General features: G+C 42.1%; 1 protein-coding gene across 1 annotated transcript in view; it reads left to right on the top strand.

Annotated features, from left to right (window-relative positions):
• Positions 1–21,997, top strand: part of dcc (DCC netrin 1 receptor) — a 168,321-nt gene that overhangs the window by 37,041 nt on the left and 109,283 nt on the right. Inside the window, exons 6-7 of the mRNA XM_068705640.1 lie at positions 5,090–5,244; positions 7,043–7,163. Of these exons, the coding sequence (XP_068561741.1) occupies positions 5,090–5,244; positions 7,043–7,163 (276 nt within the window). The remainder of the gene's footprint in view (positions 1–5,089; positions 5,245–7,042; positions 7,164–21,997) is intronic.

Here is a 21,997-nt window from a genome sequence, read left to right as displayed (position 1 = left end):
TGAGGAGTCTTGATAGAAAATGTGTTTTCAGCGTGCAAAGACAAAGGCTTCTCTCAGCGGCACAGAAATAAATGAACTGCTTTTTACAAACACAAACACAAGACGCTGCATAAAATACAAGACTCATTTCCAGGCTGATGACTGCCTGTGGATATCATATGTTTAAGCAGTCTGCCGCATGTGAGGGTGGAGAGGAAGACTTCTGTTGTGCATTTAATTCTATGTCACGTTCTACTCTACTGGCTCTGTGGCAGAGAAAGACTGTTTTACTCTACTACGTTAATCAGGCAGCTGGAGTCACTGTACGTAAAATAAGTAGGAGTGCCTCGACCAGTTACACGTTAAAGCATCAACAAATAATCATCCAATAAAATACTCTATTATTATATAACAGTGTGACAAGGGACACGCTGCACAACAAGTCGTTTTAATTTTGTTACTTTAATTATGGATTCAAACTTTGAATGCAAGACTTGTTAGTCACCGCCAACGGCAGCCAGTGTTTTTGTTTTATGCCTTTTTTACATAACATATTGTACAAAATACACATCTCATGTATGGAAAGCCTGCATTACAAACTGATTGTGGACAAGTAAAATCATGCCATGTATTAGTTGCATTATTTGAAATAAACAGGATTACCATGTTTTGGACCTTGACCCAGACTCAACATCAGGATATGTTGGCCTCTGTTGCTTTGATTTGGGCCTTTAAAAAATAAAAATGTCTCTTGTGACTTCTGCAACTTCATGGAAGTGCGATACTAAATCAGTGGACGTCCTCTTTAATTAAGCACCAGTTAGGCACCTAGAAGGCCACCAACCCATGTAAAGCCTAAATTATATAACATTTCTTACCAGGAAAACATATATTTTGTCTCAGAAGAACCATATACATGGTAAGCACACATCACATATATTTAAAGTGTTGAGCAAAAGTGTCTTTTAGCAGCCATGACGGTGGTGTGTTTGAGCATCCGGCTCTCTAAAGCTTCAGCTAACATCAGCCCTTCACTCTGGAACGACTGAATGATTCACAACCCGTTAACTATTTCAGACACCATGTCCACAGAGAGAAGGATAAGGTGTGTGTGTGTGTGTGTGTGTGTGTGTGTGTGTGTGTGTGTGTGTGTGTAGTGAGCCTCCGTGGATGCACTTAATGACAGATAATTGGTGGTTAAGTGCAGATATAAAGAGGCGGCTAACGAGTTTCTGTTCACACCAAGAGAGTTTAACTGAGTGTGTGTTTGTATGTGTGTGTATCTAAAGCTGTAGCTGTGTGTGTGTGTGTGTGTGTGTGTGTGTGTGTGTGTGTGTGTGTGTGTGTGTGTGTGTGTGAATGTCCTTCACTGGTTATCACACACACATAAACACACACACACAGCAGATGTTCATTGAAATGAACGATTGAGCTGATTTCCATTTGAATGCTGAGTGGAAGTCATTATGGTGCAGCTATAGAGAGGTGGCATCTCAGATATCGTGTGTGTCTGTGTGTCTGTGTGTGTGTGTGATATATATATATATATATATATATATATATATATATATATATATATATATAAAGAGAGAGAGAGAGAGAGAGAGAGAGAGAGAGAGAGAGATATCCTAGCAGCACATTATTCCCTTATTGTTTCACATTATCTTTGTTCCATCAGATTCCATTAACTTTTTTTTACCATAATAAATGATGATGATCCAGGTGAGAGTGTGTCAGACTTGTTGTGTCTGGCGGAGGTCAGCCGGTTGTTGATACGTCTCTATTACCATATGAATGGCCGCTCTCAGCTGTTTCCAGCGGGATGTAAAACGGCATTAACGCGGTTAATAACGCGGCCTTGTTGCCGTTTCCCATCACAAAGAGCCGCCTGAAAAACGAGTTTTTGTTAACACGTCTCCTCAGATGACCAGGTAATCAGCGTTAGACTCACGGCTCTGCTGGAGAAAAAAAAAAGAAGAAAAAGAAACATCCAGACAATCAGCTGACGCTGAGGGAATTCCCCAAACACAACAAAGGCTGCTGGGTAATCGGTAGCGGAGCGGTCGTCTTTCATAGCGATGGGGGAGATCGTTTAGGAGGAAGAAACGCAGCTTTTTCTCTTCAGGTTTCTCCAACTAATGAGGAAACTGTTCAGACAGGAGAGGTCATGTCACAGTATCCGATGTGCGGCAACAGAGGAGGTAGTCTAAAGATGGATTAGAGATAATATGTGTTATGAAAATAGATGATCACCTTGTGTGTGTGTGACTAAACAAGGCCCAAGGTAAACAGTGATCACCCTTCAGATTCAAAAGTCTCCTGAACATTATTTTTATTGTCTCTACGGAGGTAACTTGAAAGCTATTATGCCTTCCATAACTCTACTTCTTCATATGGTAGAAGAACATATTTTCATGAAAATCAATTTGCATGGATTTCTGGGGGTCACTCAGAACCAGGCCTGGTTCCAGACCTCTGAATGGACACCCACATCTCAGCTTTGTTTAGTGATTCGAATAGGTCTTGTGTTTCCGCCCGTTGACGAACGTTTCCACCAGATTTTTACTCTTGTTTTTAATCTTTTGTTGTTGTAATTTACTTTTTCTATTTTAGTTCAATTTGTTACCTTATTTAAATACCTTAGTCTTATCTCTATTCTATTTTGCACTTGTGTCAGTATTCCTTTTTTTGTGCACTTGAATCTTATTACTCGTTCATATACGTTTGTATTTGATCCTATTGTTTTGTTATTTTCCTCTTATATTCTTTGATCAAATTCTGGCACAAGAATTTCCTTCGGCACTAAGAAAGTTCTATCTTACCTTATCATCTCTTATCTCATCTTTCTTTATCTTATCGTATCGTATCGTATCATATCTCATCTTATCCTCTCTTATCATATCTTAACGTATAGTGCGGCACCATTCCTTGTCTGCACCGTCTATACAGATCAGCGAGGCTGGACAATGTTGCAACAGTGACAGAGACACAACTGTTGAGGCCATTTTAGCAGCACGTAGACAAATTGTCTCACAGGTTTTGACTTTATCTGGTCGGCCTTAATAGAGACTATTGTATGGAACTGTACCACAACTGACTTTGTATTTGTGGAGAGAAGTCGGGGGTTTACCCATTCAATGCATCCAGAGATTTTCCCGGAGCAGCAGCCGGAGGACACGAGAGGAACTGCAGCCAACCAACACCCGGCTGCTTCTGATTGGTTCAGACGCGTCCTCCCGAGTCTCTGGTGTTCAGTGTCTCGGACTGATTCCCGGACACGTGTAGCAGCCGGTGTTGTTTGTGCACCGCTGTGTAGCTGTTGGCGTGCCGAGGCTGCGGCAGCTCAGGGTTTAAGGGAAATCGTTAGCTCTTAATTAGAGCATTACTGCAGTGATAAAGTTACACCACCAGATAATGATGTATCGATGGGGCACAAATACACAACTCCCCTCCTCTGCAGACTTTCTACCTTTCCTCTCTTCCTCTCATCTTTTCCTTCGTTCATCCATCTCTTATCCTGTCCTCACACCTTTTAGTTTTTCTTTTTGTTGCTCGAATTTTTTAAATTTTTTCCTCTCCTCTTCCTTCCCGTTTTCTCTCCTTTCTTTTCATCTTCTTCCCCTTCACTCTTTTTGTCGTCCTTTCGGTATCTCTTTCTCTTCCTTCTCTTGTGTTCCCTCCTTCACCCTTTTTCTCTGTGCTTTTTCTCTTTTTCTTGTCCTCTTTTTTCCCCTTTCCCTTCCACTTCATTCCTCTCCTCCTTGATTTTCTTTCTTTCTTCTTTTTTTGTTTCCTTCTTCCCTTTTTTTCAATCCCTCGTTAACTTCTCGTCTTAAGTCTTTTCTATTCATTTTATCCTTCCTTATTTTTTTTCTTCCTTCCTTTCATCTTCAAATATACACACATATGTGGTGATATTCTGGTGTCCGCTTACTTTTGGCCATGTACTGTGTTAATATGTAACAGGGCTCAGGAAGCTGTGACATCATGAACATGTGTGTGCGTGTGTGTGTTTTCATTGACAGTTACAGGACGTTCCCGTGTGTGTGCGTGTTTGCTGACGGGTAGAGGATGTTTGTTGTCTTGACGCTGACAGCGTCGCCGCTTTGCGAGGCCCTCCGAGCTTCGTCCTCGTCTCCGTCTGGGCTCAAAATGGCTTCTGTCTCACGTCTCTGCTCCTCGCAGCCGCGAGCTGCCGTCCACGCTGTCGAAGACAAGGTTTAGTGACAGCTGGAACATGGCAGCCGCCTCGCCCTCCTTCCTTCGTGTTTACAACGTAGTGAGCCTGTAGACAGTTTACCAGCAGTCACTTCAGGGACAGGAGACAGCTTTTTTCCTCAAGACTTGTGCTTTAAAGCAGCCAATTGAATTCGGTCACCATCACCCACTCCATTGTTAATCAACAGTGTTGAGACCTGAAAGATGGATCCAGGTCTCTGTGAGGACGTGGGCTCAACAGTCACCGGCCTCCCGCTGCTTTCATTCATCTTATTTTTCTGCGACCGGGCATCAGACAGCCAGGAGCATGCTGGGTAGTGGGGAAGCCTCGGGTCCTAGCTGGGTTAGCTTAGCTTCCTTCTCGGCTCTCCTCTCTGGGACAGTTTGGAAGCGTTTGGCCCAGCAGGTCTGTCTGGTTGGTCAGCCGTAGGCAATGATTGTCTTAAAGTCCGCTGCACTTAATCCCCGCGCTTCCTTTTTAGATGTTGATGAATATATTCTGCCATAGGCCATGAGTGATAAACACGGAAAAAACAAATAAAGACCGGTCGCAGCAACTCAGCTATCTCACCCCTAACTCTAGTCTTAAGTTGGTAATTGGACTGTAAACAATGAGCAGCCCATGGAACAGGAAGTGTTGGCCCTGAAATCTGCTGGCTACACCAAAACCCTGGACACTAGACCCTCTGCACCCTCGAGGACTGATCCTTTGGCAGCAGCCAGTTAGCTTAGCTTAGCATAAAAAGATGAGAGAGATGTTTTGCTAATTTAAAGCACACAGGGAATAACTTAATTCTTAATTCTGGTAATAAATATAATATGCTGTACTAAACTGCGTGGGAAATGTGAATGTTCCGCTCTTGTTTACGTGTTGTTTTGTGTCTTTCTGCAGTGCCTCCTCAGTTCCTGAACTACCCGACCAACACATATGCGTACGAGTCCACGGACATCGAGCTGGAGTGTGCCGTGACGGGAAACCCGCCGCCGACTGTTCGCTGGATGAAGAACGGAGAGGAAGTCATCCCCAGCGACTACTTCCAGATAGTGGTGAGTCACAGCAAACCTAGAAACTATACAGATATTATCTAGATTTACATCTAAAAGAAACTTTTAATCGTGTGGAAAATACCTCCAATTCGATTCCACATCTACAAATATCCATCCATATAGCATTAATCAGGAATCAATATATTGCAAATAACTATATTATACTATATTATAAATATATATACAGTATATATATATAAATATATATATATAAATATAAATATAGCAACGTGAATAAAACATCACATTTTTTTATAAATCATTACTGTTGTCATCAGTTTGTTTTTGATGATGATAGCTGTTAATTCAAACTCAACACTCTTGCTTATTTGTTGTGTATCTTGATACATTTAGTATATCGCCCTTTCTACAGCTCTAATGCCATCATTACGAATCATGTCATTAGTTTCTCTTTTGAACACAAATACTGTTTTCTAATTTGTTTAATGTTTTTATTTTTTTGATAGCGGTTATGCTATCTACACTTTTTAAGTTCAATATTTAAGATCATTGAATAATAGCTGCATTGATTATAAATAACCTACAAGTCAATGTGTAATAAATACATAAATGTCATTTTTCAAAAATGACAAAATAGAGCTTCAAAAGAGGGTACTAATATCAAATTAAAAGTGCACACAAAAATGATGCTTTCCAGTGAGTTAGCTAATATAACAAAGTAACAAAAAGACAACAAAAAAATAACATGTGGGTAAGCAGCCATCATTAGATTCAATGTGAAACATATATAGGATGTGTTTATTTCATTGACAGTACCTTAAAGCTGGTCACACAATGGTCACATTGAAGAAACCAGTAATAACAAGCTAGATTTTAAACATTGAGAAACACAGTCTAGTGTTGCCAACTCTTTTGCCAAGTTGCCAAGTCAGCAACTGTCAACAGTCTGTCCCTCCAGTCCTCCCTCCAAAGCCACTCTCCGAAAATGGTCACAAATGGGCTTGTTACAGTCCTGCGATGGCCACAGATTCCATATATCTTTTTCTTTTTTTGTCAGAGCATTGGGTTTATTGATTGATGTCGGCATGTAATGACAATTTTAAATTTCAAATATGACAAAACAAACGTTTTAGAAGAACATTCCCAACCCTAACTCAACGGTGATCCAAAGCATATGCAATCCGAATTAATTAATAAATAATAAATAATAATAATATGTTTGTTAGAAAGAGAAAGGAAGAGCATTAGAGTGGTCTGTATATGACTCTTATTCATTATGAAAAAATACAAAAATCTGGATATCATTTCTAATCCGTTATCCCATAATCTGCTATAAAGAGATAACACACACACACACACACACACACACACACACACACAGTCGTGGTTTTGTGACTTTTGGGGACATTACATTGATTCACATTAATTTCCTGGAGATTTAACCTAACCCTTACCTTAACCCAACCAAACCTTTACCCTAACCTAAATCTAACCTTACCTTAAGCTTAAACCAAGTCTGTACTTTAAAATGTAAAGATTTACATACGTGAAAAATTGTCCTAATTTGGTCCCCAAAAAAGGCAAGGTCCCCACATTGTGAATGTGTGATAAGATGAAGGTCCCCACATTGTGAATGTGTGATAAGATTTAAGTCCCCACAGGATCGGATTTACCCACCCACACGCCCACACATCCCCTCACTCTCTTCCCCTTTTTTGTGATGTTTTTTATCAAATGTGTTGTGTGAACTTGTTTGTTTATTGGTGTAAGCCAGGCTTTGGGATATACTGTATATTTGAAAGCCTTTATTGACATGTTGAATGTGTCTGTTATTCAGGACGGCAGTAACCTGCAGATTCTGGGTTTGGTGAAGTCGGATGAAGGATTTTATCAGTGTATAGCTGAAAACTCAGCCGGCAGCTCGCAGGCAATGGCTCAGCTGCTTATCCGAGAGCCAGGTAGGAACACACACACACACACACACACACACACACACACACACACACACACACACACACACACACACACACACACACACACACAGCTGATACATGTGGTGTCCCTGTCACCTCTCATTGATAAAAAAAACAATAACAACAACCTGCTATCATCACCTGTTGTCTTCATTCCTGTCGTGACATCATTTCCTCTCCGGGCTCACTATATTTCCTGTGACATTGCATCTGCACATCTTAATCTGCAACTCTCTGTGGTCAGTTTAATTCTCACTACTACGTTGCAGTAGTAAGTCTTGTAAATCAATAAATTCTTGTTTACATATAATGTGAAATCCAGAACCTGAGCTACGTCCTGCTTGATTCTGCGTGACATTGTAGTACATTGTTCTGACAGCAGAGTAGGTAGTTTTGAATATTTTCCTATTGGATTGTAATGCTTATTGATTAATAGTGCAATTTACATGTGCAATCAGACCATAATGAGAGCGACCTGGCTTGTAAAACTAATATATATAATATATACCACTGAAGGAGATTGGATTCATCAAAGGACAAACATTTACCACATGTCCTAATGATGAATACTTGGAAGAAAAGAAAAACATATAATGGCACAAATTCATCATTTTGTTGCACAAATTATTTAAATAGCAAAAATATTATTGAAAATTACCATTAATTACCATTGTGTTTGCACAAATGTGCTCTGTTCATTCATAGCATATGTTTATCATACTTAGAATTAATAATAATGATCCTTGTTTTGAGAAAATATGAGCTTATCGAGCTTAATACTAATAATTATAATAATAATTTACATAGCCGTTTTAAAAGTGCTCTGACAGACAAAGCAACAAAAAGCAATAAAACAACAGAAAGCTCACGAGGCCCCACAAAGCCAGACAGACTGAGGTAAACCCTGATACAACTACAATAGATGAAACAATAAAACCAATCAATACTATACAAATAAACTAAGAAATGAAATAGATCAAAAAATGAGATAAAAAAAACAAATGAAATAAAACAATTTCGTAAAACAAATAATAATATTAATAATAGAACAAAGCAAGATTGTTACAGAAGATACAATTTCTGTCATGGAGGTTACAATACAAGTTTTGCAGGTCATTTGAGTTATTAAAAGCGTAATTATGTGTTATTGAAGTCATATTTAAGAGTTAATTATGTGATAATTCAGAGTTAAGTTCTCTAGTTATTGAGTTCGTAATTATGTGTTTTTGAAGTCACAGCTAAGAGTTTATTAATAGATAATTAATAGTTACGTTTTGTATGTCGTAATACCAGTTATTGAAGTTGTAATTTGGGGTTATTGAAGTAAAGATTATCAGTTTTGGCGGTAATGATTACGAGTCAACAAAGTGATAATAGTCACAAGTTAACGGCACAGTGAGTAGCATTTGATGGTGTGAAAACCCCAGATCTACTTCGACCGAGCTTTGTTCGTCTGAGTTTCGCCACTTGTTGCTGTTAGCATTTTTTTCTTGCCATTTTTGTAACTTCCTCTTGGCATGCGTGCCAATTAACGGGCACCTGGTCGCTACGATAGAGGCCAACGCACAGAAACCGTCCGGAACACGACTAAATACAATAAAAAAGAGAAAAGGAAGGAGAAGAATAAAGCCGTCTCTCTGTAGATACAGACACCACCACACACCTCCAGTGATTATTGAGAGGGGCCGAGTGTCTTTAAATTAGGGAAGTCATAATTACATGTTCTACGCTACATGAACCAGGAGTCGTACATACGAGTATTCTTAACTAGTCCTAATCAAAGTTGATCATGACAATGACAACGTCTGAGCAGCTTGAAGTGACAAAAGACAAATGAAGACAGTTGGACATTGTGTCATGTGCTTCCATACTTGGATGACATCACAGAATGTGCTTGAGCTCTACCACCGAGTGATTCGCCGAGGAGGACGAGCTCCGCTCTGATGTTTCAGTCCGACTTAGTCACAGCTGAGAGGACAGCCAGAGTCTGGATTTGGCCGTTTGTTTGTTGTGTTGTGCTGTTGTTTGTGTTTGGGTTACAATTCAGTTAGTCATGTGGTCTGCCAGCAGTTACCACCATCTGACACCCACACACACACACACACACATACACACATACAGACGTGAAGACGTGCTCAGCCAGTTTGCGGAACAGTTGAGTCAGCGCAATAGAATCACTCTGCATCTAAATGGACCAGTAGCTGTGTGTGTGTGTGTGTGTATGTGTGTGTGTGTGTGTGTGTGTGTGTGTGTGTGTGTGTGTGTGTGTGTGTCTTTCACATTAAGAGCCCCCCCAGCAGTTTGAGGGGGCGGAATTTCTTCCCCTCTCTGGGATGCTTTTATTGTGAAACACGGCGAAGAAGAGCCAATCAGTGAAAGTGAAAACAGTGCTTCTGTTCAAAAGAGGAACTCTTTGGATACATGCCGTACTATTCATCTACCTGGCTGACAATCATGCGTCTAAGCTAAGTGACTAGCTAACCCACTGTGTTGCTTACTGACAAAAAAAAGTAACTGACCAACCACCTAACTCACTAACCAGCCAACTAATGCACTAGACAGCTAACTAACCAACTAGCCAACTAATTAGCCTGGCTGATGTCCTTGTTAGCATCAATATAGTTAGCCAACTTCTGTCACCTAAACTTTAATCAAAACTGGTCTTTCTTTCTTTCTCTCTCCCTTCTTTCTCTCACTCTTTTTTCTCTCCTTTCATTCTCTCCCATTTCTTTCTTTCTTTCCTTCTCTCTCTTTCTCTCTTTCTTTCCCTCTCTTTCTCTCTGTCTCCCTCTCTTTCTTTCTCTCTCTCTCTTTCTTTCCTTCTCTCTCTCTCTCTGCCTCCACTTTATTCATTGTTCAGTGTGTTGCCTCTCCCCTGAGCCGGTGGCACAGATGGCAACACACACGCAGAGACATTAAGAGGGTCAGATGGTTGGTGTTATCGCTTGGTTACTATCGCCACGGGAACCGAGCATCCCAGCAGGCTAGCAGCGGCCAATCAGACATTCCCACGAGAAATCACGGCGGGGGTGTGTGTGTGTGTGTGTGTGTGTGTGTGTGTGATTGTCAGCATACCACCTTGTTACCCTTGATGATGCCAGGCCTCTTGATACTTGGAGTGACTCTTCACACACACTCAGCCAGACCCCCCCCCCCCCCCCCCCCCCACACACACACACACACACACACACACACATATACACACACACACACACACACACACACACACACACACACACACACACACACACACACACACACACACACAATTATACTTGCGTACTTAAAATCCTACATTTACACAAATGTATCATTCACTCAGGTCAAATGCCAGCACAAACACACACCCACACAATCAGTGTAGATTGGTTTCATTAACGCAGAACACATGCAGTTGGTGATGCTCACATATCGGGTCTCAACATCTCATATAGATTGTGTTTGCCGTTTAGGTTTCCTCCTTTGTTGCTGGTAACGTAATGCCTCACCGGCTTCCCACTTACGAAACATCAGAACAGGCTGTTGTAGTCAATTTAACAAATGACAGCGTCGTATATTTCTTCAGTCGACATGACAGATGTTAAGATAACCACTCCTAGCAAAGGCCACACCAACTTCTGTGACGACTGAAACTGGTCATAGACGGGACGGACACATCAGTTCACTGCTGATTAGAGCAGAAATATGATAACTGACATGCATTTGAGCCTTCAATTTTTGAGCTTTATTTCATTTGTCTCTTTCATTTAAAGCTTCAACGAGGAACTCTAACTCTAACTCTATGTTGATTTTGGCGGTCCCTGTGGACAAAAGCGGTAGCGTTTCTGAGCACCCGGGTCCCCTTTAGAAAACCTCTCTTCTTTACTGCAGTAGGGTCTGACCGTCCGGGCAACACGGCCTCGGTCTCCAGCGGCGTGGCGTCGACGTCGGCTCGTCTGGCCGAGCGGCGAGGAGAAGCTGGTGCTCCTGGCTCCTGGAGGAGGAGGAGGAGGAGCAGCTTCTCCACAGGTAGCTCTGTCTGTGATTGGCTGGTCTCTGGCGGACGCCACGCTGGAGTCTGAGCTGAAGGAGTTTCTGGAGAACCCTCATGATTTTGTCTGATTATGCGCAGAATCCGAACCTGGTGGCACCGATGACAAACAAGTCAAGTATAGCTAAATAGAAAGAGCCAATCCTCTCTCTCATGATCTGTTAAATTGAGACAGTTTCATAACCAGTTGAGAGTTCCTCACAGTAACTCTAAGAATACTGAAACCAATCATTTCAATATAATCTATAATACAGCAGTGTGTGGTCTGGTGTGAGAGAGACAGAGAGGTAGAGAGAGGCTGATGGTGTGTCTGTTAATGTTCATACCTGAACAAAAGACATTATCTCCCATCTCTCTCTCTCTCTCTGTCTCTCTCCCTCTCTCTCTCTCTCTCTCTCTTCCTCTCTCCCCCCTCTCTCTCCCTCCCTCTCTCTCTCTCATCTCTCTCTCCCTCTCTCTCCCTCCCCCCTCTCTCTCTGTTTCTCTCTGTCTCTCCCTCTCTCTCTCTCCCTCCCTCTCTCTGTTTCTCTCTCCCTCCCTCTCTCTGTTTCTCTCTCTCTCTCTCTCTCTCTCTCGCGCTGTTTTACAGTCTCCTCAGTCCTCTCTTGCCCCCGCTGCAGTGCAGTTTCAGTTAAATCCTGGTCTGGATGTGATCTGAAAGCTGGATCAGGATTTAAACCCTCAGACCACTGATCTGATGTCAGTCTGTGGTCTCATCGTGTCCTTCTCTTCATGTCTCCGTCTTTTCTTTTTCCGTCCTCTTTCTTTGCTCTCTCAGAATAGCAGAGGTTTATCCCCCCCGTCCCATCCCTCTGCTCCTTTCTTTTCTTTTCTTTCATCGGTCACAAAAAAATTAGCCAGGTGGATGAATTCTGGGCGTGTGTGTGTGTGTGTGTGTGTGTAAAGGTCTGAATTGCAAATGTATAAGGCTGCTTGAAGGTCAAGACATGCACACACACACACACACATCAATCTATCTATCTATCTATCTATCTATCTATCTATCTATCTATCTATCTGTCTGTCTGTCTGTCTGTCTGTCTGTCTGTCTGTCTGTCTGTCTGTGTGTGTGTGTGTGTGTGTGCGTGTGTGCGTGTGTCTGTCTGTCTGTCTGTCTGGTGTTTTCTTGTTTTTTTCCCCCTGTATTACTTCCTGTCTTGTTCACATCTCTGGTCACTTTGGTCCTTTCTGTCCTTATTTGTATTTTCTTTCATGTTTCCTTCTTTTCTTCCCTCCTTCCTTCCTACTTTCCTCTCTCAGTGAATATGAAGTTGTTTCTGTTGGACCTCAATAGAAAGCCTGTGTCCTCACTCTGTCCTCTCTTGTCCTCACTCTGTCCTCTCTTGTCCTCACTCTGTCCTCACTCTGTCCTCTCTTGTCCTCACTTGTCCTCACTCTGTCCTCACTTGTCCTCTCTTGTCCTCACTCTGTCCTCACTTGTCCTCTCTTGTCCTCTCGTCCTGTTCTCCTTTCATTTATCTCTCTTGTCTTTTTGGCGCGATCCGGTCATGTCATTTAACCTTCTCATTGTCTGATTCACAATATAATATAATCATGATGATTTAGTTGGACTTCTGTTAGACACAGACATTTCCTTCTTGACCTTTCGCAAAACATAGATTGAGTGGACCTATTATGAAGTTGAAAATGAAATTAGTTATTGTGCCTTCCGTTATCATGGCAGCATGACATTATCATGTTATGGTTAATAATGTTTCCATCTGTATGACCAAGAGCACTGTCATCTTTCTCTGAGCATATTGACTACACAAGAGGAACAGAGGAGGGTCTTCTTGCTGGGGGCTACTTATCTTTGCTATTTATTGGTGGGCCGATGGTATTTTCAGTAAAAGTAGTCACAGGTGGTCTCACTTACTGTTGCTCTCCCTCCCTCGACGCCTGCCTCCACTTTCTCATTCTCACTAGCGTCTGGTTTCTCTGGAGGAGGTGGTTTGATGATGAAATAGTGGATTTTTCACTGATCATTTTTAAAGCACGTCTGGGTCTGGCCCCAAAATATATAGAAGAAATGTCGACCCCTTGTGAGCCAGCTCGCAGCCTTAGAGCCTTCAGGCTGTTCCAAAGCCGAGGCTAAAAACTACAGGTGACCGTACTTTTGCCATCGGGACTCCTCGGTTTTGGAATGACCTTTATTTTATTTTATTTTATGGTATGGATTGGTTTGATTGTTTCATCTATTGTACTGTAACGGAAAAGCTCCTAAAACTTGCATTCTCTCTAGTGTCCATCAGGGGGCGACTCCTCTGGTTGTATAGAAGTCTATGAGAAAATGACTGAATGAATACTTCTCTCTTGATTTATTACCTCAGTAAACATTGTAAACATGAGTTTATGGTCTCAATCTCTAGTTTCAAGTCTTCTTCAATACAGCATGATGTTCATTTAGTACATTATGGTCCATTTAGAGTCAAACAGACCATAAAGTGTGCTTTACTGTGATTGACAGGTTGCTGCCGCTACTAGAACCGTATTCAGCATCTCTACGCAAAATGCTTTTGCTAAACACCTTTTTAATATAAGACATTCATAAGACATCATACATTTAGAGACAAGACGTGCAGGTGGATTCTGAATTATCTGAAGCTTAATAGTCCAATCATGTCAAAACCAAACATTGCACACTGGCCTTTATGTGCTCGATAGAAAAGAGTGGAACCTTTAAAGAATAGCCCCGCCCATTTTACATATGATGTTGTCAACATGATTAGTTAGGAATTCTTTTTCGTTTCTTCTCACAATTCCAGTGTGAGTTACTTTTCCCAAGAATATTAATTCTCTTATTATCCACTTGAAAAAAAGACGCTCCTCATCAGGTCCTTCAGGTTTGTTTCGCTATCAAAGTGGTAGTTTGTTCAGCCATGGTGCAAACAGGAAGCGCTAATAGATCATTTGGCATACTTTTAATAATGCCAAAATGCAAAAAAAATTACAAATACAGGCTGATAAACACAGAGGGGCCCAAGATGTAGTCCACAATGTATGATGAGACATAAGAATACCAATGAATGGAGTTTGATTAAAACATAATAATGTCTCACTTTCTTTTCCTCTACTGTTAAATTAAGCATTTCCCTTTTTTTAAAAAATCGTATCTTTCTTTTATTCTTTTCATGCTCTCTTCTTATGTTCGAACACCCCTGATGGAAGGTGACGTCCGCAGAGAGAGAGAGAGAGAGAGAGAGAGAGAGAGAGAGAGAGAGAGTTAGAGAGAGAGAAAGAGAGAGAGACAGAGAGAGAGAGAGAGAGAAAGAGAGAGAGAGAGAGAGAGAGAGTTAGAGAGAAAGAGAGAGAGAGAGAGTTAGAGAGAGAGAGACAGAGAGAGAGAGTTAGAGAGAGAAAGAGAAGAGAGAGAGAGAGAAAGAGATAGAAAGAGGGAGAGAGATAGAAAGAGAGAGAGAGAGAGAGAGAGAGAGAGAGACAGAGAGAGAGAGAGGGAGATAGTCATCCTAGATTGTTTTCAGGCATCTGGAGGAGAAGAGGTAGAGGGAGGATCAGGATGGATGGAGAAGGAGAGACTGAATGAGGAGATGAGGAGGAGGAAGAACAGAGAACGATGAAAAGGACCGAGGATAAGAGATGAAAAAATGAAATCACCCCAACACAACTCTGTGGAACAGATGGAGAAAGAGAGAGACGGAGAGGAAAAAAAAGAGAGAGTAAGCGACGGGAGGGTCAAGCGAAGGGCAGGGCGAGTAAGAGAGAGAGGAGGAAGTGTGTCAGCCATGACAGATTTGTATTCCAGAGTAAGCGTCTGACCTTACACACACACACACACACACACACACACACACACACACACACACCTTATCTCTCACACACAGAGAAATGCTTTACTCCATCACCTCCGCTCTCTCACTATACACACACACACACACACACACACACACACACACACACACACACTTTACTCTACCCCCGCTCTACAACAGGAATGTGTGTGTGTGTGTGTGTGTGTGAAGGGTGGGGGTTTGGGACTCTCTGTCTGTTGCCATAGTGACGGCAGCCTCCTCTCAGCTCCCATCCTCTCTCCTGTGAGGACCAGATGATGATGATGATGATGATGTGTGTGTGCGTGTGACAGGTAAAGATACATATTAAGTGTTTGCCTGCGAGGACAGAAAAGAACCAGTGTGTGTATGTGTGTGTGTGTCTGTGTGTGTGTTTGTGTCTGTGTGTGTGTTTGAAAATACAAAAAAACCTCTAATATAAGAAAGCAAGCGTGCTTCTCTTCCTTTGAGCGTCCAGACTGATTGATACGTCTGCTGCGATGCTGCATTCATGCTCAATGTTTGCATCGGACAAAATGACCCTTCTAATCGGAAGTCGGCCTCTGAACGCAACGCTCACCGTCGGCTCCAAACTGTTCTCACTGTTCATGGCTTTACCTACGTAAAAGTTACACATTATTTGTGTATAATACACGTGATCAATTTGTATGTAACCCATGTAATCCTGAGCCAGGACCGGTGATTTAGTTTAACAAACAAACACAGAACTCTCACACAGAAGACAGCTGTTGCGTGAAATAAAAGCATGGATTTATTTGTCACACAACTACTGTACATAAGTAACACCAATTCCTTACTTATTCTAACCCAAACTACGATCTTATTGGTCGTTTTGTTGCCTCAACACTGCAGGAGCTTACTGGACATTCGTAGGAAAACGCTGGAAACATAGCAACAAAAAAAAGTTTCCTAAGATATTATACAAAGCGCTGTATGAAGACATATTTAACTCTTATTTGGGAGCTTTGACCTCCATTAATTCTTATATTGGTAACACTTTCAACCCCACAATTTAGCTTTCATAAGCAGCATGTAAACAATTAATAGATACTTTAGAACAAGCCACACTCAACATTAGTGTGTTGACAAAATATTAGTAAACACATATCTCTACATTAAACATCACTACTTTGTAGGCAGATTGGAAACTGTTGGATGCGTTTTTAGTTTTGTGCGTTTTTGTGAACGTGACTTTCAGCTCTGTTTTGGTCTCCACCAGCTCTTTAGCTACTTAGCGCTCCACTATCTTCACTAGCTAGTAGCTAGCTTCCTAGCAGGAAGTGCACCAAGGATTGTGGCAGCTTTTTATGCTGAACACAGTTGATAAATGGTTAAACAGGCTGTACTTGTAGAGCGCTTTTCTAGCCTTCTGACCACTCAAAGCTTTAACACTACATGACATCATTCACCCATTCACACCCTTTCATACACTGATGGCAGGGGCTACCATGTAAGGTGTCACCTGCCCATCAGGACTAACTAACATTCACACACATTCACACACAGTAGCCACACCTACGGGAGCAATTTGGGGTAAAGTGTCTTGCCCAAGGACACATCGACATGGAGGGGATCAAATCGCCGATCCTCTGATTACAGGACGACCCTGCTCTACCACTGAGCCACAGTCGCCCTGATAATGAGGCTGTTGAGAGTGGAGGGACTGAACCACAGCAATACAGTTGTGGAGTTGATACTAAAGCATTTGGGTGATAATTGTCTTCAATATCTTAAAGATAACCAAGACAAAACGCTGTAGTACGAATCAGAGCCAGGATGAAGTTTTCTTCAGTGTACAGAATGTTCATCTGAAAAACCTTCCTTCCTCCTCCTCAACCACCTCCCTCTCAATCTCACCTCCTCATCCTCCCCTTTTGTCCTCCTCTTTCTGTGGCTCTCCATGTCCCTCCTCCTCCTCCTCCTGACAGAGTCTTTGAGTGACCGACAGGTCTGACTCTCTCCCACGCCTCCAAAACAACAAAACAAATCAAAACACAGCAGCGTCGCGCTGTCTGCCGGGTGTCATTTTGATTTCGCCAGCGACGCCCAGACACGTCTTCAAAGCACCTGGAGAGGACGTATTTAATGAAACCCAGCTCAATAACACCTGTTTGATATGGAGAGAGAGACGGGGGGGGGGGGGCGACAGAGCGTAGCATCAGCCTTTAGATTCATACTAAGTACATCTTTATATCTATATATACATGGATATAGAATAGAATACTCTAAATCCAATATATATATATGGTCCAGCGTCATAGATCATGGCAAGACCTGGTCCTGGAGACACCTCCTGTAGCAGGAAGTACCATAGAAGAACTGTTGAGTATTTGGTATGGTGTTTATATGTCTGTCAGTGGACAGTTGTCACCGCGATAGCATCACAACTGTGAGAGATGCACAAAACTCTACAGGTGTGTAGTTATGTTAAGGTTGAGTTGGAAGACGGACGTGGTCTGAGTCCCCCCCTCAATCGGTGATCCCATCAGAAGAAGGTTTCTGTTTTTTCCTCTTTTTTGTTACGTAACTTACGTTCTTTACGTGTGTACGTTAAGTAACAAATAGAAACTGACGGTAGAGGTGAACCTAGAGCGTCATAGGAAGCTGAGGACCACTGACCGAGCGTCAGCATGTGACGAGATGGGAGTGAGGCTCTTCAGCAGCAGCTTCCCCTTTAACTGGGAGCAGGGTTAGCTGCTAATGCTAGTCCGCCTCTCTCTTAAATGAGTGTGTGGTACTTCCAGCATATTTTTTGATTCCACTGCTCACTTTGAAGAACGCAGTCCTCTGGATTCATTCACACAGTGGGTTTTATTTACAATTTAACTTTGAAATATCAATATTGTCAGTGATTTACGCTGGCAGGCATAGACTGTCAATGAAATGTTTAAATTATCTCGTTGGATTTATATAAAGTGAAACAGTGTTTGTTGTTTTGGAGTGATTCTCACTGAGGATTGGTAAATATTTGTCATGTTTTTATGTCAGCTTTATACTTTGTTAAATTAAATTAATTAAGTCAGATTTATGAGTTTGTGATAGGTTGTGGACAACAGACCCGTAGAGATTACCCCCGCAGCCCCCATACCGCGGGGGAGCCTCGCGTGGCCCCCACCCCCTCCAAATTCAATTTGAATTACATGGGATGCACACTATGGATTTATTGTGTTCCAGAGTTGATATAAAAATAAATAAAAATATATTTAATTGTGCTTTCTTTGTTAGTTAGGTTAGTGACGACATAGGTCAGAAGGTCACAGACCGACACGCCCGCATCAAATAGGTAGCTAACGTTAGCACTGATTCACTCAGTAACGTTAGCACTGATTCACGTTAGCACTGATTCACTCAGTAACTTTAGCACTGATTCACTCAGTAACTTTAGCCCTGATTCACTCAGTAACGTTAGCACTGATTCACTCAGTAACGTAACGTTAGCACTGATTCACTCAGTAACTTTAGCACTGATTCACTCAGTAACTTTAGCACTGATTCACTCAGTAACGTTAGCACTGATTCACTCAGTAACTTTAGCACTAATTTTTCCTGAGGAGAAAATGAAACGCAAATTCAAAAGCGGTGCCCAAAAGCGGCATTCAAAACAGAAAATTGCTGAATTTCAGCTCCACAATATGCATCAGTTAATCTTAATCTTAACGAAGAGGTTAACGCAACACGTTCACATTGAGAGCATCATAGTGAAGGAGGGAGTTTGCCCTCAGCACAGTCGAGGTGAACAAAGCTATTGTCAACTAACTTTATTCATATGATGTTTGCGGCCTGTTTTGGTTCACTGCTTTAGTTTGGCTCCCCCATCCCTCTCTCATAATCATAATCTCTCATCAGATCAATCTTCCCCTCTCTACCGTTAAAATCTGTCTTGCTCTGCATACAAACCCACAACGAAGCGAGAGGGGGAGACGGAAGGCGGGAGGAAAATATTTATCTCCTCTCCTCTCCCAGCAATTTTTGCGACGTCGGCCTCTATTGATTTGAGAAAGTGGAAGGTCATCCATATGCTGTGTGTGTGTGTGTGTGTGTGTGTGTGTGTGTGTGAGTGTGTGTTCGTCCTCGCCTATCGATTGGTTAGAGGTTGGACTTTGTACCTCGCCGCCTACGCCTAAACCTGTCACCCCGCTGTGTGTGTGTGAGTGTGTGAGTGTGTGTGAGAGCATATGGGTGTGCGTTGTCACTTCCAACATTGATCCCTTTGTGATGAAACACCTTCCCATCAGCCCCTTCATCATCACTCAGCAGGAGGAGGAAGAAAGAGTGTGTGTGTGTGTGTGTCTGTATCTGTACGTCCTCTTCACGTATTGAATGAATCCCGCTGTTCAAAGCAGAGTTCCAAGAAATGTTAAAAGAAAAAATATTATTTCACTCGTTTTCAAGTTTGACGGAGCTCAGTTGCTCTCTGCAGTTCTGGAGGTTCATCCGTCATAGCCCCAGCTCATTTATCCCGGGCCGTGGATAATTCCTGGACACCTGCAGCTCATGGCTTGTGAACACAGGGCAGTGGGTAATCTCTGGACGGATCTTGTGCTCATTTAGACAGAACGGGGTGGGGGGGGATCCTGGATGACTGTAGCTTTTTCTTATTTATACACAGCAATGGATCATTTCTGAACACCTCCAGCTCGTGCTGGTTTCTACGAGGTAGTGGATCATTTATACAAGTCAGCGCATTGCTCCTCGACAGATGCAATTTGTGCTCATTTGTAACAGGCAGTTAATAAGTTCTGGACGACCGCAGCGGACTGCGTGCTCATGTCGGTTTACACAGGGCAATGGATAATTCCTGGATGACTGCAGATCATTTACTGAGGGCAGTGGCTGCGTTAGATGCATTGAATGTCTGTTCTGTCCTGTCTTTTACATATGCGAGCCTCCCTGTGTGTGTGTGTGTGTGTGTGTGTGTGTGTGTGTGTGTGTGTGTGTGTGTGCAGCAGCAAGTGGGAGAGCAAACAGGCTAAACGCAAACTAATATTGAAGCAGAATGTTTCCTTACACAAAACAAACGTGTAGATTATGCATTTATAAAGGCATTGAAAGGAAAGATGACACCGACCGTGCGGTCACTTTTTGTGTCAACACACACGACTCGGAGGAATGATTTTTCCATCTTTGCTGGGACAGATGACTTCTCTTGGCCGTTTCAGTTTTGTTCTGCTGCCACATGGAGACGGGACTCACCAGACTCTCTGAACGTGGGATTTCTCAATCCTGTAAGCACTTTTTAACCTTTAACGGGGGGGGGATCCTGTGTTCCTTCTGCACCAGTGGCACAGCTGCACATGCCCCAAAGGTCTGCAGTCCATCGAAATGACGGTCGGCCTTCAGTTTTTTCTGTCATTCTTGAGAAAATTCAGTCAATGATAGAATTTTGTCTTGACGCCGACTCTGCAGTGGATAATTCCTGGATGACAGCGGCACCTGCTCCTTTACATGCATATTTATAGTGGTGCTCAAGCAAAGAGATAGATGCATTCAGTCCAAAAAAAAATGTATTGTTTTTTCAGAGACACAATTTTGGTTCGGCCCATAGCTTTTTCCATTCCACCACTCTTTGTCCAGTAACTATCCAGGGAACCACAACGCTCCAAACAATAGATCTAAAGAGTATGGGAGGCAATTAAGCTGCTCTTTATGTCCGTTTCACACAAAAGATGCTCACTTTATTATAAGAAAATCCATCTTCAAGTTCAGTTTGAAACCCCTGGTGACAAACATACACATGGTACATTCCATTCTTCTCAATAACAGAATACAAGATAGTCTCCGTGTCACCAGACAAATTTAACTTTCCTGTAAAAGTTTATCAAAATCCACCACAAAGTCAAACTTCCTGCTGTGATTCATTCTATTTTATCTTATGGTGTCAGTCCATGATTTTGTAGTTTCAAAACATGAGGTATTAAAATGTAGAATGAGATAAGAGGAGAAGGCTTTACATCTGGTAGAAAGCGGAGATAGGGAGAATCTGAGGCAAAAAAAACAACATGAGAGGAAGTGACATAAAGCACCAGGAATCTGACACCAAGCAGCAACAATCCTTCACATGATTTAGTATTAATACTTTCTGAACTGTTTATGTTATTATAATGATTACTAGCGCTAGCCTCACTGCAAACTTAGGCTCAGTCTCTGATCTGAAACAGTGGCCATTTTGAAAGGTAAAAACACAGTAGCAGTGTTACCTCTGATTATCTCCTCGCCGCTGCGTTCAAATGCAGTCAGTTAAACTACTTTTTTGACCTTTCAATGAGATGACTGCTGTCTGTGATAACACCTGAAAATGACCCACGATGGACGATGCTAAGCCCTAAACCAGGACCACGATACACACAGCAGTATGACATTTCACTCCTCATCAGCTCACGCAATGAAGTATGTGCAAAGTGCTGCAAATGCAAACTCACACAATGGCAAGAAATAGTTTTAGCCTATTTAAACCAGGGTCTGTTAGTTAGATTTAGGACAAAGACTACTATGATGTTATATGTCCAACAATTTTTTTTCAATATGAATAATTTGAGACTTTGCTGTTGCATCTAAGTTGTATATAGATGTATTTTTTAGGAGACAGTTTCCTTTCTTTGCTGACGATACACTAAATTTGGACCTTTGGTGTGTTATGTTGTGATGAACGTTAACAGCACTCTGGAGAGTATTAAGGCATGTCACAGTGGTCTGAACTCGAAGAACCAGTGATTATTACAGGCTGATCATGCTGTTAGCTCAGCCCTCTGAGGTCACCGCGGTGTGGGCTTGGCTTTTTTGGCACTGATGAGGGTCTCGGAGTTTGGTGTGTGAGCTGTGTTTCCTGCTTTCACAGTAAAAAAAACCTTCAGGGCTTCAGACAGAAAATGCCACATTGTACTAAAAACACCTGGAATTATTGACTCTAACACAGAGCTTTTACTGAAAACACACACACGGCTTTCAGGTTCAGCCAATGTACATACACACACTCTCGGCTT

This window comes from Cebidichthys violaceus, unplaced genomic scaffold (assembly GCF_023349555.1).
Source record: "Cebidichthys violaceus isolate CVI_PGR_0920_01 unplaced genomic scaffold, fCebVio1.0.p SCAF_12, whole genome shotgun sequence".
Lineage (NCBI taxonomy): Eukaryota > Metazoa > Chordata > Actinopteri > Perciformes > Stichaeidae > Cebidichthys > Cebidichthys violaceus.
This window is presented reverse-complemented; position numbering and strand designations above follow the sequence as displayed.